This window comes from Pteropus medius, unplaced genomic scaffold, assembly GCF_902729225.1.
Source record: "Pteropus medius unplaced genomic scaffold, Ma_sr-lr_union100, whole genome shotgun sequence".
NCBI lineage: Eukaryota > Metazoa > Chordata > Mammalia > Chiroptera > Pteropodidae > Pteropus > Pteropus medius.
In genome coordinates this window covers 468216-491184 of record NW_024353788.1, presented here as the reverse complement: position 1 = coordinate 491184, position 22969 = coordinate 468216, and the positions used below count along the sequence as shown (strand labels likewise).

The window sequence follows — 22969 nt, the reverse complement described above, 5'->3', positions numbered from 1 at the left end:
ACATGACTTGGAAATTTGATCTCATATTTTCATTTTGACTTTATTATTTACATGTTAAATTACACAGCAGCTTTACACAGCATGAGATGGAAAGGAAGGAAGGAGAGAGAAGAGGGGAGGAAGCTGGCCCTTGAGAGTCTTGGCTACCTCCACCCACCTCCTCCTCTTGTGCGTAGCAAAGTCTTCAGTGCTGCCCCTACCCCAGTTCTGAGATCAGGCCTTGGGACACAGGTGTAAGTTGGGTTCTGGTTCTGACAATCCCAGAGTCACCAGGGCTCCCACAAGCAGCTTCTTCACAGGCGTTGGGGGTGAGTGTGAAGGCATCAGCTGCAAAGAGAAAGGTTAATGCCAGGTAGTAGGATGTGCTACCCCTTCACCCCTAGGACTCATTTTGTAGCCCTAGAACTCACTTTGTCTAGGCGATGGCGACAAATGAGGCCATTGGAATTCAGGTAGAAGGTAGAATAGGCATCATAGGTCCTGGTGAAAGAAGAGAAAGGCTTACTGAGGGAGGTGACTGTTCTCATCAAAGTTTACGTTTGGCATTTGTTTAAACTAGTAGTTCTTTATCTTTGCTACATATGAGATCACTTGGAAGAACTCTGAAAAACCCTAATATCCAGGTTGCACCCTTTCTCAATTAAATCAGCATGTCTGGCAACAATATTTTTAAAAGATCTTTAGATGATTCCACTGTGCAGCAAAGTGAACCACTGGTTTGGGGCAAGCCTAAGAATTTTTTGGAATTCTACTCTGTCAGAAATTTACCAGGTCCTTTACCTAAGGTTGTGAGGCTCAACTTATGAGACAGGAATTTTCATTTGTTCAGTAAGTATTTGAATACCAACTATGTCCCAGGGAATATACATGAAGCAGCTGAGGTCAGATGTTTCCTAATAAACTCAAAGTCCCTATTTTTGTTACACTGAAGTAGATTAAAACAAGATCTTGCTCTCAAGGAGCCTGAGGTCAAGTCATGAAGGACTAGGAGACGAGACCATCAATCCTAAAAGTATAATTAGGAACTGATTGCAGCATGGGTCCTCCCTCACTTCTCTTACCGGTAAAGCTCTTCTTTGTCACGCTCATAGAAACGCAGAAAGAGCATGTGGATAGGAAGCCCCACGAGCCGCCAGCGGGCTTGCAGAGTCCAGTTCTCGGGGTGGCGAGTCAGCTGTAGAACTTCCAACCGAAGTTGTGCAAAATAGTTCCAGGCCAGGAAGCGGCAGAGGGTCAGTGACAGAATATACCATGTCCGGCCCCTGTGAAGAAAGGATGGGAAAGAAATCTCATGACGGCAAATTAGAAAACCAAACTGGTCTCTGTCTGAGGAATGGGTAACAATTGTACAGAAGAAGCGCATGATCTTCTCTGGTAAGTAAAAAGGATCACGTATATAACACTGGGTCCTTTTCCTCCCCAAGGTCCTACCCGTGCCTGGATTCTCACTTGGTACGTATGTTCAGAATCTCATTGATGAATTCCACATCCGATGAGTAGAGAGTGTAGTCATGGGAGTGAAGGAAAAGATTGGGAAGCTAGATGGAAGAAGAAGGCATCAGCTCAGTGGGAAAGAAAAGATGATCCTATTTCTGTTTTCTATTTTTAGTGCCTCCTTATTCCTCTCTGAGTGAAAGGTCATTTTTGTGCCTTTTGGGGCTTCCTATCCACATGCTCTTTCTGCGTTTCTATAAGCGTGACAAAGAAGAGCTTTACCGGTAAGAGAAGTAAGGACGGACCCATGCTTAACTTCCCTTAATCCAAACTGAGGAGAATCTTTTCTTTGGGAAATGTTTGTAAAATATTTCTATGCTTGCCTTGTGGTTCTCCGAGAAAGAATCCAGTTGACTGACCCTCTGTTTCCAAGTATTACCTACATTCCTACCCATTGTGGATAAAGGTCACTTTTGAACTGACTTACCTCTTGTCTTAGTCTCTCATACATGACAGCCAGGTGCTCCTCCATACTTGGATCTCCTGATGGACTAGCAGGGGAAGGGCGAGCAGTCTCAGGGGCTTGAAAAGGTATCAGTGCCCCAGGAGAGGGGCAAGGAGGTCCCTCAAACAGGCTCCTAAGTCCGTCCAGGCAGCCACTATGCAACTCAGGTCCGAGTCCCTCCTCCCCCTTGCCTGGAGGGACCACCACCCATAGTGAACTGAGGGCCTGGACCTGAGGGAGGAGAGGTAGTGGGGGAGCTCTGGGAAGCAGCCAGGTGGGAGGGTGAACGGGTGGGGGAGACCAGAAAAGAGAAGATGGAGAAGTGGTAGTCGTGGAGTGGGGCCATAGGGGTGGGAATGGCAGAGCCCATGGAGAAAGTTGGTCCTGAGGAGGAGGAACAGAAAGAAAAAAGAAAAAGGTAAGAATCCGGCTGCCTAATGCCCCGTCATCCAAACTCTGCCCATTAACATGCTTCCAATCCCACCTGCTTTTCCTGACAGAAGAGATGGAAAATGGGATGGATTGATCTCCATCTCCAGCAGAAAACAGCTTCCTATGACAAGAACCTCCCCAAAACATTAGCAAATACCTTTATATCTGTTTTAAGATTCCAATACTATATGAGGGCAGTTCCACCCCTCTTATAGCAAAGATCAAATATACATGTTTGAAGAATCAACAAATGAATAACAAGTTTTATTGCACTGTGGATGAAATGATGTGACCTGTAACATAACTCCATAATTAAGTGCGTAAGGTACGTGTTGTATAGAGAAAAAAACATCCAACTTAATAGGATACATTTCTTGAGTACCAATTCTATCGTGTGCCCTTAGGCACCCTCATTCTCTATGCCTGTTTCCTATAAATGTCCTCTTACAAACGAGGATGATGGAGCCACATCGAGTTATCATGAAGATTATAAATAATGTAAATAAAACCTTGCGACCTATAAAGTAGTAAACGAACATACGTTATTATCATTTTGGGCCCCACTAATGACACAAACAAGCTCAGGAGACTGTTAAAAGGCTGGGCTTCACTCCCCCTCGTTTACCAACTTTGAAATTGCGGTGAAGAGGTCAGCCAAAGTCAGGCTTGACACGAGTCCCTCGGCTTCCTCAGGAACCGTCAGGGGTGTCATTCCTGGGAAGGCAAGCGGGCCGTGCGGGTACCTCTATCCCCGACCGTGTCCCCGAGGCGCCGATCCGCCGGGGGCGTGGCCATCTTGCCCGCCTGGGCGCAGGGGCCGGAGCCAGATCCACCCCGGCCGGCCTTCCTGCCGGTACCGCTACCCTAGCGCACCATGCGCAGGCTGCAGAGCGCGCCCACAGGTCTGTCTGGCGGGGACCAGAACTCCGCGGTGGCGCCGCGGCCGGGTTGAGAATCTCTCCGCCCCCTGCCCTTCAAATCACCTCTAGACACAGGTAACCGCAGAGACGCGGGCGATGTGCAGATGCACCCAGATGCCCGACCTTCAATCCCGCCTGCCCACCCCAAAGCCGGGAGAAACGACATCCCGTGCGCGCCACAGCTGGCCCCGCCGTCTCCTCGGTTCCCGCGACCACGGGCCCCTCCGGGGGCCGCCCGGAACAGGTATAAAAAGGCGGTAGGACGTCACCGCGCCTGCGCGGAACGGGGGCGCGCGCTCCGCCCCATGCGCCGGCCCCGAAGAGGGTCTCTCCCCGCCCCCTCGCCTCCTTTCCTTCTCCACTCTGCTCTCACCTGGGGGCGAGCCTGGTAGGCGCGGAGGCAGGGGCCGAGATGCCGGGCCGCCCCCCTGCTGGGCTGGTACATGATCTTCCGGGAGTAAAGACAGCGCCTCCCGGTTGCGGCCTTCGGCCTCCTCACGGGGTGAGCGCGCCCCGGAGCCGGCTTCTTGAAGGGGAAAAAGAGGGGTGAGGGGCAAAGGGGAGGGAAACAGAGATGTTGCGCGCTTGCGCACTCGGGCGGGTTCCAGACTGGCAGTGAGCCGGTTCTGCAGTTAAGTACGCCTGCGCTCGGGATGGGGGTTGCCTTACAGCGCTTGCGCAGTAAATTAGCACGCCCCGAGTAATGCTCCCGCACTTGGAGCGCTTGCGCAAAAAGCTGTGCGAGGATGAGGCTGAAATGGGTGCAATGAGGCGACGTGAAATAACAAATTTTTCAGTAGCTCTCTTGATAAAAATAAATACTTTATTGTTCTGTTTAAAAATAAGGTACAAATGATTTGGCACTGATAAGCCTGTTCAATGAATGAATGAATGAATATATCTATTAAGAGGGCAGGCTTTAGTCATCTCCTGTAGTGAGAAATAATACTTTGAGGGTGAGACAGGGAGCTACGGTCACCATGGCCTGGTGCTGCGACGTTCCTGCAAGTTTCGAATGAACCTGGCGTTGAATGTGTCCCCAGCCATTGTCCAGTACTGGGTTGGTGGGGCTTGGGCCTGTGGAGGAACTGTATGTATGGGTTCCTCCCCATACCCATCCTGTGACAAGACCTGCTGCTCACTGGCAGACCTGGGAAGTAGGGAGATGGAGAGTGGGTTATAGAGGTACTGAAGTGAAGATCAGGCTCTTCAGGGTCTATATGGCTTTTGTGCAGAGGACACATGATGGGGTAATGAGACTGGAACCATTGGTGCTATGTTCAAATTTGAAACCCCTCAGACAGTGCCAAAGCTAAGTACCAGAGTTGAACCTATGGGGAAAGAGGCTTGTAGGATGTTAGGTACAAGGATTTGGGAAAGAAGCTGGAGTCCACTTTGGAGAGTAAGATTTCAAAGGAAGGAACTGAGAGTGATGATAGGAAAGGAGACAGAGTGGTGGAAGGGCTTAGGCCTCACCTATTCTCTGTTTCCTGTTCCCCCTGCTTCCATTCTTGGTTGCCTGTGGAAAATACCAGGCATGTGCTTGGGAAAGGTGAAGTAGGTAGTGAATATGGTGTACTTGATTTGAGGGTAAGGAGAAATGAATACTTACCTGTATTGGGGGATGAGGAATTCAACCCCCCATGGCGGCTGTAGCAGCAGCTTTGGGCTACCAGTCCTGGGGGAGTCCCCCTGTAGAAGAAATGGGAGATGATGGGGAAGAGGCTACAGGATGAAAGATGAGTGGTATGGAGGAATCAGAGGAGAGGTAAAGGAATAGCACAGGAACAGAGAGGTAATTATCCTTCCAATGGGGTTTTAATTTAAGCTGCACCCCGGAAAAGGGGAGGGAGCTCATTTTATATCTCCAAAGATTTTCTAGAGCAATCCGATTTGTTGCTTTATTATTTCTAATTAGGATATGTTAAAAGGCTAAATATGATGAAAATCATCTCATAAAGACCCACATATAGGCAAAATGAGTTTGTTGGACCAGGTGCCCTGATGTTTGGTTTGGAAACCATGGTTGCCTTAATTATAGGGAGTGGCAAAGCTAAATTTAGGAGGAAAAGGAAGGGAGCCTTTGAAGAGGTGACAGACTGTTGGACACTCAACAGAGGTAAGGGATTGTCGAGAGGTCCAACGGTTTAGTTGTGGGAAAGGCAGGAAATTTGGGGAGAGGAATCCAGGGAACAGTAGATTGTTATCAGGATGCAATTATTGGATCCCAGGGATGTTGGTAAATCTTGACATCTCAGCAAGGGCTGGCCTGGGATAAAGGGTAGAAGTCACTGGGGACAAGCCCAATCCCTTCTGATCTCAGAAGCTAAGCAGGGTCAGGACTGGTTAGTACTTGGATGGGAGACCACCTAGAAAGGTCAGGTGCTGTAGGTGTAAAAAATAAATAAAATAAAAAAAAAAGGGATTGTAAGGTGTCAGGGTCTTTGCAATCTGTGAGGTCAACCAAAGATTGCCTTGTCTAAAAAAAAAAAAGTCACTGGGGAGAGCCAGAGGTTTTTGGCGGGAATCAGGGAAGTAGTTATAGAAACCTACATAGAGAGGGATCCAGCAACTACATGAGAGTAGACAGAATCCACAGGAGAAGATCCAGCAATGAAGATGGGGATGGGCAGATCCCTTGCTGGGAGATCTGCAGATCTCAGCAGCCAGAAAGATGAAGGAGGCAGAGTTCCCTAGATCCCAAGAAAACAAGAAGTAACACAAACGAGGCTGAGACCTTAAGTTGATTTTTTGGGTTGGTTTTTTTTTTTTTTTTCATTGAAAATGTCCATTTAAAAAGCACAAAGAAATTCACACTTTATTTAGACAACACTGAGAGCATGAAGAAAAAGGAGCAATGAGTTGGGAGAAAGGGAGATCCTGCTCCCAAGGATTTGGGGAAACAGTGCGGGTACCTGATCTACCACATTCAGAGGGTAGGGACGGGGAATGATGTTTGGTACCCTGGGTATGGAGCAGGGGAAAAATTCTTGCTATGGAGGAAAGAAGAAAGGAAGGCCAGAGGAGAGCTCCCCCATTAACTAAAGACAATCTCACAAGACAGGAATATATCAGCATCTAGCTATCAGCGAGGGATGGATGCAAGAGGGGGTTCCAGGAGCTAACAGATCCTTGAAACAGACTTACCTTCTGAAACAAGGCTCAAAGTGCCCCCAGGGTGCTTTCTGGGATTTACTGCCAAAAAACAAACTCCCTGACAGAATCTGGGTCTGGGGAAAGTGGTAGTGTCTTTAGAAGTGTGGTGAGTCTTGAGAGCCAGAAAGCAGACATAAACTCAGGGGTTCCCTAACATATATATAAAACATGTTGTAATAAAGAGCTTGGCAATACTGAATGGATCCCTTTAAGGAGATGGTAAGTCCCTGTCCTACCTAACTGGACTGATCTGAAGCAGAACTCATTGGCTGGCGTTGGCAGACTGAAAGGTTTAAGTGTGGTAGGTAGCACATAGTAGTATTAGGGCTACCAGGAGACCCTGTAGAGTCAATATGGGATTTATTCCATGGACAAGATTCCTTAAAAGGTTTCCCTTAAAAGGAGGCCCTCAGACCTTCCATGGTGTTCTATAGTCTTGACACCAAGCCAGAGTCTGCCTTCCATGGTGTTCTATAGTCTTGACACCAAGCCAGAGTATGAGGGATCTGACAGGGATTCAGGCTGTCTGTGGGTGAGTGTTCAGAGACCAAGTTAGAAGAGGAAGGGTGCTTCTATTGGCAAGAAAAGCTACAAAGTATTAGGCCATCTGGGACCCTGACAACTCAGTTGTCCAAGAAATGGAAAGAAGGAATCCTATGGGCTCTGCCAGGTTCTACTGGATCCTGGGGGATACAATGGAAGAGTGGGCCTGGGGTTCTCGGGGAGAGGGGTCTCTGCCCACCCAAGGTCTCCCAGGGAGGGGAAGGAGTTAGCTGTTTGTCAGCATCGACTCTCATCAGAGCGGGGAAGGGAGCTGTGGAAGGATGTTAGGGACAGGAGATAGGGAAAGGGAAAAAGGGAGGAAGAGAGAAAAAGAGAAGTCAGAGGTGAAGAGAAAGCTAGGGAGAGATACAGGAGAAGCCCACTCTATGCCTGCTTGATCGGCCCCTGCCAAACAAGGCACTGACATAGGGCCAGTGGCTCCCCATACTGTGTCAGACATTCCTCCTTCCCAGCAAGTATTACACCAAGATTTCCCTCAACTCAGGGGCTCAGTTCTCCCGACCCATGGATCACTGTAAAACTAGGGTCCCTAGACTCTATATAAAATCACTGTAAAACTAGGGTCCCTAGACTCTATATAAAATCCTATTCTGCTCCCTCCTGTCATTTACTTCCAGATTACTCCCATAAGTATTATCCAATATATTCTCTAAAGGTTGTTTCACGTCTCTGATGGATTCATATTGCCCTTTGCCATTTCTAACACAATCCCTGACAGTTTTGAGGCACCCTAACCCTCCAACTCCTATTACCTGGTACGGCGACGCTGGGTTGGGCTGCCCCCAGGGTCGGTAGCCAGCAGCAGGCGGGCAGTAGAGTGTGGAGGGCAGAGACGCAGGGAACGCAGCAGCTCCTGCTCTGGCACAAAGGGGCGGAGAGGACCCCGTTCCGGTGAGTTTCCCAGGCTGCTGGAGCGGGGGGGTGGGTGGACTGGAGGTGTAGCTCGACGAGGGGCCCTGTTTAGGGGCCAAGGAGGCTCCATAGCTACCTTCAGAACTAGGGAGAGGGAGAATAAAAAGCAAGATAGAGAGAGGGAAGAGAGTCATGACAGCAGATTAGGGTAGAAAAGAGAGAAATCAGAGCCTTTAGAGAGAATGAATCCTTCCCTTGAGTTAAGGCCCCCTAACCCAGACACCCTATCCCAGTCTTACATTCTCGGTCACTAGAAGAGTATGGCTTAATGTCTCCCTCTGCTCTCTTGGGTGGCAGCTTCCTCACTGGGGCTGGCAGTGGAGAAGACACAGGCAAGGTAAGCATTAGGAGACACAACTTTGCACCCCTCCTCTCAGCCACTACCTCCACAACCCCAAACCTCTACTCCCTGACACCACAGTTCCTCATGGGGAAGAAGAGTTCAGCTCTATCGCATAAGCAGCTCTGTGACAATACCATCACACCAAAAGGGAATTTGGGGGCAGAACGGGGAATGCTAGAGCATTTCTGAGGAGAGCCAGAAGGAGTAGGTCAAATGCAGAGTTAGGGGGAAAGATCCAAGGGGAGACTCTGGGGTCTAGGAGGTGAAGGAGAAGAGTGGCCAAGGGAGGTGAGCTCTTACTGTCAGTGGGTGCTGTCAGGCCCCCCTGGGATTCTGGGGCAGTGGAATGGTCCCAGCCGGGCCAATGAGGACCCCAGGTCCCTCTAGACAAGATGGACAAAGCCCTTGGTTAATCAAGAATTGCTTTGGAGAGGTCAGGAGAGGATGGGGTGGGGCAGAACCTCTCCTTCCAGTGCAAAGACGGGAAAAGATTTAAATTGTATTAGGGGAAAAAAACAGATGAAGAGAAAACAAATATCTGGAAAGAAGTTGCCAGAGTAAATAGGAAGCTAATGTCCCTTCCCTTCTCTACTTGCTCCCTCCCTTTCCCTCTCAAGAGGTTCTCCATCATGTGTGGCAAATGAGAGACTTCTCAGTGAATCCACATAAGCTTTATCCAGGGTTTCTCATACTATGGTCCTGAGTCCTCACCATCCTTACTGGCTCTCACACACTCTCATATCCTGTACATAAGCAAGAGCTAGATGGAGGAAGCCCTGGAAACCAACTGTCACGAATATGAATTGCCTCTCAGCGCCGGACACTGATCGAAGCTAATAACTCGTACCAGACTCTTTTTTGGGTGGTGGTTACTCCCTTTCCTGGCCACGGAGGAGGTGAGAGATAGTCACATAGCCAGGTCAGGAAAGGAGGCCTCATGTGCACTGCACAGCCAGCAGACAGCTGTGTTTTTCCACATTTGAGAGGCAGTGAGAAAAGAGTAGGGCTCAGGCTGGGAGGGAACAAGTGTATGAGGATGGAATAGGGAACCTGAGCAGCATTTCAGTATCTCCTAGGTCTGGTTTCTCTAGATCAATTTCATTATTTGGATGGAAATGTTATAAATTCTGAGCATTATTACCTAAAACTAATATTTAAACTTTGGGCCATTCATGTTACTATTATATAACGGGAAATGAAAGGGCTGACTATACCTGCCTATCTCTCACTGACTGACAGAAACCTGAGGGGTTTACAAAGGAAAGTGACTCTCGCCTATTTTTATGGATCTGAAGTAGCAAGAGACTCCATCAACATTAATCATCAAACAGGCTTCTAGTCAGCTTGCTTCGTTAAAAGTCTTGACAAGTTCAAATGCCCTGAACTCCAATCAGGGCAAAAGCAAATGGGTAATGACTCTGAGTTGCTTTAGAATTTTTCCACACTGCCCACAGCTCACATTGTGTTCTGTGGCCTCTAACTTTACTAGCCATCATGGCTCTACAGTTCCACCCATTCACTGCAGCTTTACCAGAGGGCGCAGGATCGATCACAGCAGCACGAGAGTGTCGAGTTGCCCTCAGGGAGGGAGCAGGGGGCCCTGTGAGGAAGGAAGCGGTGGTTCCCCTCAGTGAGGGGGGCCAGTGGGACCAAGAATCCACCTCTTCCCTTTCCCTTACCCCAACTATTTGACCAACACACACAAGATGAGAAAACTTACGATGTTGATGGGCAAAGAAGCCTTCAAAGATCACAAAGTTGTTCACCTATAAGACAAAATAAGCAAAATATAGTTGTCCATTCAGCCACTCAGAACATACTTGGGTACAGAACCCTGTGCCAGAATAACCACAGTGGGAGGAACGAAAGCCAGTTTTCCTGTTCTTCTTGACAGACTCAGTCAAAGTTATGTAATTGCAAAGGACCTCGGATAGCCAAAACAATCTTAAAAAAGAACAAAATTGGAGAATTCACACTTCCTAATCTCAATACTACAAGCCACTTTAATAAAAATAAATAAGTAAATAAATAAAATAAAAACAGTGTAGTAGAGGCCTAAGGTTAAAGACCTTTGGAATGAATAGAGCCCAGAAATCAATCGATTTTCAACAAGGGTGCCAAGAACATTCAATAAGGAAAGAATCGTCTCTTCAACAAATGATGCTTGGATAACTGAAAATTCAATCCTCATACAAGATAATGAATTTGGACCTCTATCTCACATGACAGACAAAAAAAAAAAAAAATTAAAAATGGATCAGATCCAATGGAAGAGCTGGGACAAACTATGAAATCCTGGCATGGAAAAAAGCTGGTTTTAGAGGAAAATCTTTTTGCTGACTTTGATTTAGAGCAATGATTTCTCTTAAAGAATCTTGCAGCTAATACAAAGCAACGGCACAAAAAAATGGATAAATTGTATCTATCATCAAAAGTTAGGTCCCTTTGTGTAGCTTTCCAAAGACAATTATCAAGAAAATGAAAAGGGTGGTTTCCTACAAAAAAAAAGGGATATTGATAAAATATGTGCAAAATCATATATCTGATATAAAAGTACAGGCATCTCAACTACTTTGTAGAACTGTTACAACTCCAGGAACAAGAATAATTTAATTTAAAATATTTTCTAAAGAAGATACTCGAATGGCCAGTAAATACTTGAAAATTATTAGTCATTAGGGAGATGCAAATCAAAGCCACAGATACCATTTCCTACCCACTAGGATGATTATTTAAAAATAAATAAATAAGGAAAATAACAAACATTGGTGAGACTGTTGAGAAATTGAAAAATTCATCCACTGCTGGTGCTGATGTAAAATGCAATCATTGGAAAAACAGCTTGTTGATTCTTCGAAAACTTAAACACAGAAATGCCATATGATCAGCAATTCCACTCTTAGGTATATACACAAGGAAACTGAAAATACAAGTGAAAACAAAATCTTTTACACAAATATTCAGAGCAGTATTATTCATAATGGACAAAAAGTAGAAACAATCAAGTATCAATCCGTGATAAATGGATAAACAAGACATGATAGATCCATATAATGGAATATTACTCAGCCATAAAAAGGAGGAATGAAAGTACTAACACATGCTACAACATAGATGAACCCCCTGAAAACATTATGCTAAGTGAAAGCCAAACATAAAAACCATATGTTGCACAATTCCATTAGTATAAAATGTCCAGAACAGGCAATTCTATAGATACAGCAGATTAGTGGTTAACAGGAGTTGGGGGGCAGGGGAATGAGAGTGACTGCTTAATGTACCAGGTTTCTTTTTGGGTGATTTTCTGGAATTAGACAGTAGTGGTACTTGTACAACTTCATGAATAGGCTAAAAACCACTGAATTATATATATTTAAATAGTTAAAATAGTGGATTTTATCTTAAAGACAAAACACACAGACCCTACTTTTAGGTTCTCCCAGGAACCAGGCTAATGAAGACACAGTGTACAAAATGTCAGGGAAGGCATCCAAAACTGTCAAAACAAAACACATTAATAAGGCCAATGGTTTAAATATACAAATACTGAGAAAAACTAAGATTTAAGTAGGGTTCAAATGGGTGGGGTTGTTGAGGAAAGACAGGCTGGAGGACAGGGTACCACTTTGATAGCTAGTAACTGATCATTTTAGAGTGATTTCATTATATTATCACATTCACTTTGGCCTTCATAACAATCCTTGGAGTCACTACTTTAAAAAGTAAAAAAGGCTTGGAGACTTGGCTTGCCCAAAGCCAAGTTGCTACAAGTGGCAGAGCTGGGCCTCAAGCTCCAGATTCTTGATTCTAGCTGCAGCACATCAGGAATGCAGTGTAGTCATTAAGAGTAGGCTACGGGTTCAAATTTGAACTCTACCACTTTTTTAGATGTATGAACTTGGTCAAGTCACTAATCTGTATAAACCCAAAATGTAGTCAATAATTGAACCTACCTCAAAGAGATATACAAGGATCAAATGAGATGATGCATGTAGATATCATACAGAGCTCATGAAACATTAGCCATTATTATTTATATTCTATACTGCTCTGGTCTTACACATTACCTGGGTAATGTGTTTAATGCCAAATACTGTGCTTCTTCCACTGCTCTCTGCTTCCTCTGAATGGAAAAATATACATAGGAGGACACTCCAAGTAGAACCTGCCTATCTCCCGCCTTGACCTTGCTGTAATGTCTACCAACCCATCCTCATCTTCCCTCCAGCAAGTACATGCCCAGTACTCCAGCCACACCAAACTGCTTGCAGTACCATGACAGGTAATTTAAATACCTCTCTGACTTTGCTAAGGCTGGTTCTTCTACATGAAAAGCACTTTAGCCCACTCACTTCTGTACCCCTGACAAACACTGACCTTTCAAGATTAAACATAAAGTCAAGCCTTTCCTTACTCAATCTCATCTCCAAGGGCACACTCACCACTATGTCCCTAATGCCTCATCTGTAAGCATATCAATCAAATCATGTTACGACAGATTAACTGTTCATGCTTCTATCCAAGGTGAACTTGTCAACCCAACCTTTCCCACCTATTCAATGACAATGCTTTAGTAATTCTCCCCACATTTGACATCGTCAAATTTTCTCTCTACTGAGTCATTCTTATGCTGTTAGTTCTACCAACTGAAAAGAATCAACCCCCTCTTGATAACATTTCCCTCTTCAGCTCTTACTCTATTTCTGTTTCCCTTAAAGCAGCATTTAAAAGAGTGGCCTATTCTCTTTTTTTTATAATGCCTACAGCACTTGATCTTCCTAGGTGGTCTCCCATCCAAGTACTAACCAGGCCCGACCCTGCTTAGCTTCCAAGATCAGACGGGATCGGGCTTATTTGGGGTGGCATGGCTGTAGACTGAGAGTGGCTTATTCTTGCTGTCTCCAGTTCCTAGCTTCTCAATCTCCTAAATCCACTCCCCATCCAGGCTTCCCTCCACCACTGTACCAAAATAGTTCATCAGGATCACTGTGGTCTCAGGCAGCTAAATCATTTCTCTAACCTCTTATCTCACTGATCAGCAGCATTTGACTCAGTAAGCCATTCTTTCCTCCTGGAAACACTTTCCTCATTGGCCTTCCAGTCACCTTACTTAGAAGTATTCAGCTACCTCACTAGTTACTCCTTGGTAGCACTTGGTTTGTTCTCCTTGACTTCTTAAAAGAGTGTCCAAGGGCTCAAATTCGTGGACCACTTCCCTATCACTCTTTGGTGATCTTATCCTGTCTCACTGCTTTCAATACCCTATGTATACTGAAAACTCTCCAACCCAAACATCTTCTGTAAACTCCAAGGAAAGTCCCAACTGTATTCAACCTGGACTTATCACAGACATCTCCAATTAACATATTCAAAACGGGGTCCTATGATTTCTCCCCAAAGTTTCTCTACCTACCATCTCAGGTAATGCAACTCTATCCTTCCATCTTCTCAGGCACAACTTGGGCATCATCCTTAACTCCTTCCCTCTCTCTTCCACAGAGAATCTATCAGGAAATCTTATTTGCTTTAACTTCACAATATTTAAAATTTGACCACTCCTTAACCATTTCTACTGCTACCATCTTGGTCTGAGCCACCACAATTTTTCATTGGGATTGTTGCTTCCTAACTGGTCTACTTGCTTCTGCCCTTGCTCCCCTTCTGTTTATTGGTAATACCTTAAATGATCTAGTTAAAAGTAAGATCATATCATTCCTCTACCTAAATCCCTATGATGGCTCTCTTTTCTTCTTAGAGTAAAAGCCAAAACCTTTGAAATCACTTTTAAAGCCCAAAATGTCCTTCCTCCTCCATTTACACCTGAGCTCATCTAACATACTCCTGTCACTCACAGCGCTCTAGTCACACCAGCCAATTCACTCTTCCAGGCACTCTACCTCATGGCCTTTGCACTAGTTATTCTCTCTGTCTAGGATGCTCTTCCTCCAGACATTACTTGATTACCACCTTTAACTTATTGCTCAAATGACACTTCCTCAGTTAGGCCTTCCCTGCTTATCTCATTTAAACTTGCAATCCCATACACTCCCATCCCCACCGTGGGACTCCCAAGCCCTCTTACTGGCTCTCATTTTTCCAAAGCACTTATAATCAACCATAGTATATACTTATTTATTATGTTTGTCTGTCTCAACTACAATATAAGCTCTACAAGGGCAGAGACTTTTATCTGCTTTGTTGAGTAAAGTATTATTAGTGCCCAAAACAGTGCCAGATGCTCAATAAATATGTTAAATGAATGGATAGCTTTAGTAACATTATATTGTATTTATTTATAAACCAACCACCTTTCCCATTTTAGACCAAGTGTTCCTGAGGACAGGGAATGTACAGTAATCTTGGCCTTTAATAAATGTTGACTGAGTAAGTAATAGCCTGTGTAAAAATAAGGAGGTGAAAATGAGCTGCCGGATATGTTTGAAGTACGAACATATATTAGGTACACAAAACCACCACAATGAAGAATCAAGATAGATGAGAGTGAAATATCTGCAGAATGAGACACTGTAAAAAAAATCGCTTAGTTGTATAAGATGAATCTTATATAATGAGGAATAAGGAGTGCTTGGAGAGTACCACCGCTTTGCCCCCAAATAATAAATAAATTCAATGTGAATGCTTAGTAGTGGGGATCTAGCCTCTGAAACCTCTAACCTGTGGGACTGTGGTCTCCAGGTTGTAGTGTTTATTTAGGAACTTCAGCAGCTTCTGTGAGGGTCGGTCAATGGCCAGTTGGTGTGGTTCAACTCGCTCCTTCTGCAGGGAACAGAAGCCTCAGGGTAAGAGGTGTGGGGAGAACATGCCAACAGAACTCAGGAGCCTGGGAAGGGAACAGGAGGATGCTGGGACATGTCCAGGGACAAGAGGGTGGAAGGCAGGGGCTCTGAAATGGCTCAGAGCACAGGGGCCTTTGCTCTCCATTTTGGACACACTGGTGAAGAGATAAGTGTTACCTGCAACATATATTGGAAGAGTTCTTGCCCATGGCCATGACGCTGCAGTGACTCATGGATGTAAAAGTCCAGGATGCAAAGTGGTTCTACTTCATTGTGAGCCTCGCGATCATCCTAAGAGGTAAAAAACAACAAATACCTTTTAGATCCAAGCCATTGCTGCCACCTCCCACACTCCAGCACTTTTGTTTTCAGGAATCAAAGCATCTAAAACTCTCAGCTTCCAATAACACTCACCAGTACAAAGAGTTTCTTGTATCCAACTTTGAGGAAGCCAATAATGGCTCCTTTTCCAGCCCTATAGGATGGGGAAAATAAGGAACAAGTATCAACTATCTGAAAAGGGTAGAGTCAAAAAAAGAGAAAAAGGCTAGGGGAGGAAGGGATTAAGGACAGGACAGAAGAGCATTTGGCACTCACGGTCGAGCTGAAGTGTCTTTGAGCACATACATAACGTGGCGGTTACTCTGCATCCTTGATGCACTGGTGATGGGTGCAGGAAGATGCTGGGCCTGCCAGGGAGATGAAGACAGACTTTCTGCAAGTCCCTTCCAAAGGATCCAGGCCTCCCTTATCTAGTGTCCCCAGAGAGGCCTCCCCTATACTCCATCTAAAGACTATCCAATACCTTGGCTGAAGCCTTGCCCAGTTCATCTACAATGGTCATAATTTGCTGCTGCAGATCAACACTACGGAGAGGACATAGAGTCAGATAATCATTGAATGAGAAAGCTCTGAGCAATCAGTCCCAGGGAACCTGGAAGACGACCCCAACCCAGTTCAGCAACTAATACTGACTTTATCTTGAAGTCTTCCAGTTTTCCCACCCCATCTCTCTGAAACTTAACTTTTGCCACACCTCCTTTCAATGTGGTATACTCCCTCCTCCCTCAAGGTTATTGTGGGGAAGCAGGAAGGGCGGATCAACCACATCTTTTGGTTTGGACCACATATTTGGCAAATGGGTGAAAAAAGTCAGAGATCCAAGACGGTATCAACCCCATTAAGTCAAGGGTCAAAGGTCACCAACAGGGCGAGCCAGGACATCAAAAGAAGCAATCACTAATCAGAGAAGGGGGCGTGGTGCCTGGACCAGGTTTCTAAAGGAACCGAAAGAGAAGGGCCTTGGGGCAGGTTTGAGATGTCACCGGGCTGGCGTTGTGGTTCCGGGTCGGCGGGCTGGGGGCCGAAGGTGCTGGTCCAGCACCGTGATCCGCTCCGGGAGCAGCACATCCACATCGAACGGGAACTCCATGGCCCATTGTGCGTGGTGGCCACGCCCCACGCAACATCACTTCCGTCCCTCCCTCGCCACACCGCTGCGCTGGAGCCTTTATTTCCTACTTCCGTTCACACCCCTCGCTTAGCCCTTCCCCTCCCTTCCCCTTTGGAGTCTACATTTCTTGGTTGCACTGGGAGGGGCCCTGGACCCACCCCAATCCCGCCTTCCCTCCTGGCAGCAGGCCTGGAAGACCCTGCTGTTTTGGGCAGACCAGTTGCTGTGGCAATGCTTTTTTCTTGTCTCATTCTCCAACCTTTTAGCCCCTAGTATTGTGGGAACACTGCCGCGGGCACAGGGGGCCCAGAAAGGTGATCATGACAGAATGGCACAACTGCCTATTTCAGGTGGCTTCTGGTCACAAGAGTCACTGGTTGGTCTGGCTCCAGCTTGACCTCCCCTCTCCCCACAGTAGCACCCATTCCCACTAACAGGAATGACATTCATCTGAAACTCAGCCCAGAGACAGGAGATACAGTTTTATTGTGAAAAAGCAGTTGGCAGAAGTCTGCAACAGCAACAGAATGTTGAACACATCTTTTTACATTACATGGGGGTTATAATTTCCCATAGACAACTGTACTGCCCTCTCTCAACCTCAGATGTACTCATCCCCTTCAACAACAACCATTTCCTTTCTCTGGTTCTGAACCTGCCATTGGCCACAAAATAGACACAACTCTTCAGGGTGAAATCCCATCACATAATTCCTAGGCATTATCTCCTAATCTCTCAGGCACCCTTTCCAGTCTACAGCTCCTACAGAGTACTTTGGGGGCCCGCCTGTTCAGTGGAGGCTTCAGCTCCAGTTGTGAGTGGCACCTCAGGCATTGACTCAGGTGGGGGGCCACTCTCTTCTTGGAGGTGGCCTTGATATAGCCGACGAAGGCGGGACAGCTCTCTCTCTCGTGGCTGTTTCCAGCTGTACCATGGGTACCAGGGGTCACCTGAAACCAGAGCAGGGGCTGGAGGAGTTGCACTCACAGCTCCATGAGAATTACTGAAGTCAAGGTCCCGAGGTTCAACCTGGGGAATGTGGTAACTCAGGAGACCTAGGGGATTAGGAAAAAAGAGAAAGTGAGGGGAGGAGGTGGAGTAATTCACATAAAAGAAACAGTAAATAACCTATAAAAGGAAAGGACCAGTCAGAGCCACTGAGTACATTCATGCATTTTGTATACTGCACAAAAGCCAACTGGCCAACTGGGCAAGTGTGGGCTGACATACTACCTGGGCTCTTGCCTACCAAGCTGTGCAGCCCTGCGTCAGGACTAAGCAGCTGCATCTCCCCTAATGGAGGGGTACATTTCTCTAATTTGTACATAGGTATCATGGAGCCCAGGGCCAGAAGTTTATTCAAAGATCCTCTTATGACCTAGTTATGGCATTGGGACCAATAGTTACAAAAAAAGAGGGACGAAAAAGGAAAGAGAAGGAACAAGGGGACAGTGGGATGATGAAAGAATATATTCTTGAGAAGAACATGTTAGGTGCTAGCCTCTCAGACAGGTGGGAGCATTTTATATCCATCCAGCCCTAAGCCACCTTCTTGATGCTTAACAAAACTGCTTTGTGTCCCTTCTCACACTCACCATGATCCCTAGCTTTCTGGATGGCCTGGGTCAACTTCTTGTGCTGCTTCATACAGACCCCTGTGAGAGGTAAAACGGTAACACAGTGCTCATTCTATTAGGCACGGATCCTTTTTCTGACTGTCTTTCTCTGTCTCTCTCTCTCTCTGTCTGTGTCTGTCTCTGTCTTTCTCGGGTCTAAATAACACAGAAAAGCCATTTAATGGTAAAGGCTCCACGACAGGGAGCAGTACACAATTCAAAAGGCAAGTGTGCTTAATTAAAGGGTTGGGTAGGACAATACACAGAAAAATTCAATAAAGAACTGAAGTCAGGTCTGGGGAAGGCAATCTTCCCCAAAGACAGCAGTAAAATAGTCTTAGTTTTTTACAGCTGGACAAGAGTTTAAAACTCCTCTTTAAAACTCCCTGACAAAGGATGTCTTCGTAGTGTAGTGGTTAGCATGTCTGCTTTATACGCAGAAGGTCCTAGGTTTGCACCCCAGGTGGAGCCATGGACCATACCACGAGTGCACCAGGCCCCGGATGCACACCCTGAGAGTGTGGGAGACACCCTGCCTTCATAGATCCAATCCTTAAAGGGAAACAGCAACATCCATAGGTCAGGGGTGGAAAGGTCGGGGGGGAACAACTCCCTGACGAACTCCACTATTCATGCTGCTGTCCCCAAAACAGTAAATTCAGATTATTTTTGCAATTTTATCTTGCTTTAGAGTGGGGGTTGGCAAAATTTTTCTGAATAGAGCCATGCCTTAAGGGTCCTACTCTATCTCATCTACTCAACTCTGCCATTGTAGCCTAAAAGTAGTTGCAGACAATAAGAAAACAAAGGGACGCAGTAGGGAGCCATATTTGGCATGTGGCAGAAGTCAGGGAATAGATGTGATTGTGTATTGTTAAGCTTACAATTCCAAGTTTGAAAAATCTAATTGAATTGTCAACAGTATAAAAAAACTTATGGGATAGTTAATTTATGAGAAAGCCTTTTGGAAAAGTGAAGAAACCTTAAAGAAAGGAAATAATCACTAACATTTATTTTTTAAGAGCTACAATTAGATAGTTTGCTTACATTGACTCTTGCCTGTGTTTTGCCATAGATAACTATTTTAGTATGTGAGTATCCCCATTAAGCCAAGATTTCCAGAAGATTCAATCACACTGTTTATGAAGAATAGGAGCCACCAAATACCTGTTGTCTGACTGAATAAACGAGAAGTGCTCCAAGGAAAAGCTATTCTGGTAGTGACATGGGCTAACCTGTGTATGGCGCATGGAAGATGACACCGGTGTGGGCACAGACAAACTGTCCCAAGAGCTTCACGTTCTGCAGGAGAAAGTGGTGGAGAAACCAGAGGGTGGGGAGAGAAGCAAGACCTTTAGAGACTGAAAGTACACCTACACAGACAACCTCAATCCCTCTATGTCTCTCCAGATGCTACCCTCTGTTATGTCCCAGTTTTAGTCCCATCACTTTACTGAACACATTCTTGAAGACTCCAGCAAACATTTCCCCTTTCCTGGCTTTTCAACCATTTCACATGTGCATCCTACATGCTGTCACTGAGATTCACACAGAATTCTTTTCTGCAGGAGTCAGGCTCTAAAATCAGCTCTCATGCAAAAATATGGGGCCAGTCAGTTGACAATCCCTGAAATCTCTCAGAAAATGTAGTATATGTTGTAATGTGAACATATGAATGATTGAGGTATGTTATATATTGCATGTTTTATATAATGTACATATTTACTCAGATGAATTTTAAAGTTTTAATTATGTAGAATGACTCTCAGCAAGATAATCACAGGAAGTGAGATCCGAGAAAAAAGCAGGGTACACTTGTGGAGTGGAATGGCAAGTATAATCGCCTGCACTATTAAATTTGTAACCTTTCTCTCTCATTATATGATTATCAACTGTATAAAGTAAGTTACAATCCCATACGTGGTTGAAACTGAGAAGTTCCCTACTGGACTCCTTTACAACTTGTGTCAAAAGGGGCCTCAGAACTTTCAGAAACCCTCTTCACTGACTGATACACGAATGTCCTACAACTTCCCTGATAACCACTCAGCTTCTGATCTAATACCTTCAATAACCAATTCAGAAGAGCACTTTCCCATTATCATTTTTGTAAGGTTCTTGAATTCTTTAAGGAGCAAGTCCTGTCTTTCTCACAAGGAAGGAGTTTTGAAAAAAATAACTGGACTCTATATATGCGCTCTCCAGTTGCAAGTCTCAGCATGCCACCAAACATTAACATAACAAGGAAATAAAGAAAATCTCCAAAAAACTAACCCAATCTACTTGCTAATAATTGTGATAGATATAAATGGACCTTTGGGCATTGCTCTCCCATTAGAAATGGGCATTTTTTTCTTGCCTGCCAATTTAGACTATAAATTTCCTAGGTAAAGGATGAAGCTTTTTATTATCAGCCATAGTCAAGGGCAAAAGACTAGAGAGAGGGATGTTTTCATAGTGCCAGAAAGCCAATACAAAATGGACTGCAGGGGCTCTGGGATATCAAGAGTGGGGTACCTATGGTAGTCTCTTTAGCATTACAAAGAGGCTCCAAATCCTTATCCTAGAGAAAAGATTCTCCTTACCCTAAAGTCAATGTGCAGCTTGTGATCCCGGCAGATAGGGCAGGGGTTCCCAGCAACTTTATTTTTACGCTGTAGAGAGAAGAAACTGGCAGGTGAAGATGTTCCAAGTCCTGTTAAAAAAAGTGCTGCTGCAACTGTCACTATGGTCTTCACACCCCCTTCACATCCCATCCATGTGTCCCCCTCAGAAACTTACAATACATGTCTTTCGAGTCCGCTGTGGAGGTATCCCACCTTTGTGGTTTCGACGGTAGTCAGCCCAGACAGGGCGAGAACCATAACGGGTCTGGTATTCTTAAACGAAAGACCACACAAGTTAGGGTGGAGGAGGGATCTCTGCCCATTTGTTTCAGACTGTAGGTGACCCTCCCCTTCCCCAATGAGAGGTACCTTCTGAGTCCAGATATTTCCAGGGTTCATCCTTATAAGGGGAAATGGGAAACAAGGGCAAAGAATTGTCCTCAAGGCGGGCTTCGGTGCAAAGAGTCTGGAGGGGAACCTATGAAAGGAGGATGAAAATAAAAAAATGAATTCAAGGGACCAGATTGTTTTGCCAACACTTCAGGGAGGAGAATGCACACCCACTGTGTTAATGGAATACAACAGGAATACATATGGAAGGTAACATTTTTGTTGGGGTTAAATTGACATCAACAACAATCACTCTCCCTATCTCCAACTGTATCCTGAAAGAGAATATTAGAGGATAATTACGATAGGTGACCAAGAGGCAATCTTATTTTAGGGGACAACTTAAAAACCTGGCACATACAAGGTATTCATGTTTTTTGGAACAAATTGAGTCTAGTGGAGGAAAAAGGATGAAGGAAAGGGAGGATGTCTAGCTTCTTGGAAGTAAGATATGTGGCAGGAAGGATCTGTATAGTACAGGTGAGTCTCCAATTCAATCCAATCCGGAATCACTGAGTTGCCCAGCTTTATAAAAAGTTGAAGATCAACATTCCATAGGAAGTACAAACTTGAGTCCTAATGCTGGCTTTAAAGCTACCAGGCCTGTCATTAACTCTGTCCTGACCCCAGTCACCAACCACTCTTAGGTCCCACTTTAGGGCGTGGCAGCTGGGCAAGCCTTCCTAACTCACCTCACCCCACCAAGAACCTGCACTGCCCTACCAAGAACCTCCAGGGTGGTGAGTACATGAGACTGGAGATAAATTTCAATCCAAAAGACAGAGTTAAGCTCTCAATGTATGCTCTGATAACAAACTGATTTAGTGAGAGAAAAGGCTGAGAAACCGGTCACCAGGTCGAGAAAATGAATCCTGGCTTCACTGGGAGATAGCAGGGCTGGTAGAAGTTAGTGTCCCTGAACCCAAGGACACATCAGGGAATCACAGATTTAAACATCATCTGCATAGTTAAGAGTTGGTTGTGCATGGACTAAGTTGGGGTGGGGGGTGGGGTCCATTCCTTCACCTATTTAGCCAGGATAACAACTTGGGAAGATGAAATCTAACCCTGGCTCTTTGTCCTCAGCTTGGGATTTTACAAAGAACGGATATTTGAGAAGGGTGAGGGGAAAGTGGAGTGGTGGGAGCAAAGAAAGTGTTGCCTCGATAGCTGAGGCATAAGCACGCGAGAAAGTCTCCGCTTCTGGCTTCCCAGGAATTGAACGATAACTTAGAGAAGGTATAACTAAGTTGGGGTTGTACAAAATGTGCTCAAAGGAGTTACCTGAACTCCGTAGGCACTTCTGATTGACGAAAGTCTAGGAAGGTGCCTCAGCGGCGTATTGAATGCGGAGGCCGCCATCTTGACGTATGCCCAAAGCAGGAATGCCCGGAAAGGAGACTGCGCATGCTCCAGGAAACTGACTAGGGCAGGGCCAAAGACGGGCCTGCAGTGCGGGTAGCAGACACGCACTTGCGTCAGGACGGAAGCGAGAAAGGGGGGTCATGGGGAGAAGCCAATTTCAACTGCGTCACAATTGAATTCGGCCTCAAAATTGAGTTTTTGTCGAACCAGTCACTACGACTCTTAGATCTCATACTTACAGTTTGCATTTTAAGCAATTTTGGAGGAGATTTTGACTGAGAGCCTATCAGTGCGCACGCGCAGACCCGATTCTACCAACCCAGGATGAGACTTGTTCTCGAGGGCGGAAGTGGTGGAAGCAGAGGAAAGGGCGGTGCTAGGCCCTCTGGTCACGCGCACGCGGCCCCCACTCCTCCCCCAGGAAGAAGGTGGAAAAAGGTGCCGGGGGTGGCGTGAAGGGGGGTGGGCTGAGCGAA

General features: G+C 45.6%; 3 protein-coding genes and 1 pseudogene across 11 annotated transcripts; all 4 read right to left on the bottom strand.

Moving 5' to 3' along the window:
- Window positions 1–14: 14 nt before the first annotated feature.
- On the bottom strand, window positions 15–3871 carry CUNH6orf136 (chromosome unknown C6orf136 homolog). 3 transcript variants are annotated; one of them, XM_039851162.1, is made up of 7 exons: window positions 3665–3794; window positions 2997–3085; window positions 1922–2323; window positions 1450–1538; window positions 1062–1262; window positions 411–480; window positions 15–327 (listed from the first exon to the last, which is right to left on the bottom strand). In XM_039851162.1, exons 2-7 carry the CDS (start codon window positions 3081–3083, stop codon window positions 214–216), a joined length of 963 nt encoding a protein of 320 aa, XP_039707096.1. In that variant the 5' UTR covers window positions 3084–3085; window positions 3665–3794; the 3' UTR covers window positions 15–213. The 3 variants fall into 3 exon arrangements, with proteins under 3 accessions (XP_039707096.1, XP_039707095.1, XP_039707097.1); XM_039851161.1 differs by lacking the exon at window positions 3665–3794 and adding an exon at window positions 3355–3553; XM_039851163.1 differs by lacking the exon at window positions 2997–3085 and having other exon boundaries at window positions 3665–3871.
- Window positions 3872–4092: 221 nt separating this feature from the next.
- ATAT1 (alpha tubulin acetyltransferase 1) lies at window positions 4093–16543 on the bottom strand. Of its 7 annotated transcripts, none has more exons than XM_039851155.1 (13): window positions 16389–16543; window positions 15869–15929; window positions 15661–15752; window positions 15478–15538; window positions 15241–15354; window positions 14942–15043; window positions 9987–10032; window positions 9798–9866; window positions 8163–8234; window positions 7764–8007; window positions 4904–4983; window positions 4768–4833; window positions 4093–4441 (listed from the first exon to the last, which is right to left on the bottom strand). In XM_039851155.1, exons 1-13 carry the CDS (start codon window positions 16493–16495, stop codon window positions 4215–4217), a joined length of 1341 nt encoding a protein of 446 aa, XP_039707089.1. In that variant the 5' UTR covers window positions 16496–16543; the 3' UTR covers window positions 4093–4214. The 7 variants fall into 7 exon arrangements, with proteins under 7 accessions (XP_039707089.1, XP_039707090.1, XP_039707088.1 ...); XM_039851156.1 differs by having other exon boundaries at window positions 4768–4810; XM_039851154.1 differs by having other exon boundaries at window positions 4768–4983.
- On the bottom strand, window positions 13024–13142 carry LOC120593419 (uncharacterized; annotated as a pseudogene).
- A 435-nt stretch (window positions 16544–16978) lies between the features above and the next one.
- On the bottom strand, window positions 16979–22575 carry MRPS18B (mitochondrial ribosomal protein S18B). Its single transcript, XM_039851165.1, has 7 exons — window positions 22413–22575; window positions 21108–21216; window positions 20914–21011; window positions 20718–20786; window positions 19368–19434; window positions 18112–18171; window positions 16979–17571 (listed from the first exon to the last, which is right to left on the bottom strand). The coding sequence occupies exons 1-7, from the start codon at window positions 22488–22490 to the stop codon at window positions 17279–17281; spliced, it is 774 nt and encodes a 257-aa protein (XP_039707099.1). The 5' UTR covers window positions 22491–22575; the 3' UTR covers window positions 16979–17278.
- Window positions 22576–22969: the final 394 nt, after the last annotated feature.

Coding starts and splice junctions, on each gene's coding strand:
- CUNH6orf136 (XM_039851161.1), bottom strand. CDS start 3,457: ATGTCGTTTCTCCCGGCTTTGGGGTGGGCAGGCGGGATTGAAGGTCGG. Junction 481..1,061: donor GACAAAGAAGAGCTTTACCG/GTAAGAGAAGTG, acceptor TTCTTTCACCAG/GACCTATGATGCCTATTCTA. Junction 328..410: donor GTCGCCATCGCCTAGACAAA/GTGAGTTCTAGG, acceptor TTCTCTTTGCAG/CTGATGCCTTCACACTCACC.
- ATAT1 (XM_039851154.1), bottom strand. CDS start 16,495: ATGGAGTTCCCGTTCGATGTGGATGTGCTGCTCCCGGAGCGGATCACG. Junction 9,867..9,986: donor CTTCTTTGCCCATCAACATC/GTAAGTTTTCTC, acceptor CCTTCCTCACAG/GGCCCCCTGCTCCCTCCCTG. Junction 8,008..8,162: donor CTCTTCTAGTGACCGAGAAT/GTAAGACTGGGA, acceptor CCCTCTCCCTAG/TTCTGAAGGTAGCTATGGAG.
- MRPS18B (XM_039851165.1), bottom strand. CDS start 22,490: ATGGCGGCCTCCGCATTCAATACGCCGCTGAGGCACCTTCCTAGACTT. Junction 21,217..22,412: donor GAAGTGCCTACGGAGTTCAG/GTAACTCCTTTG, acceptor CTCCTTTCATAG/GTTCCCCTCCAGACTCTTTG. Junction 20,787..20,913: donor GGACTCGAAAGACATGTATT/GTAAGTTTCTGA, acceptor TTCTCTCTACAG/CGTAAAAATAAAGTTGCTGG.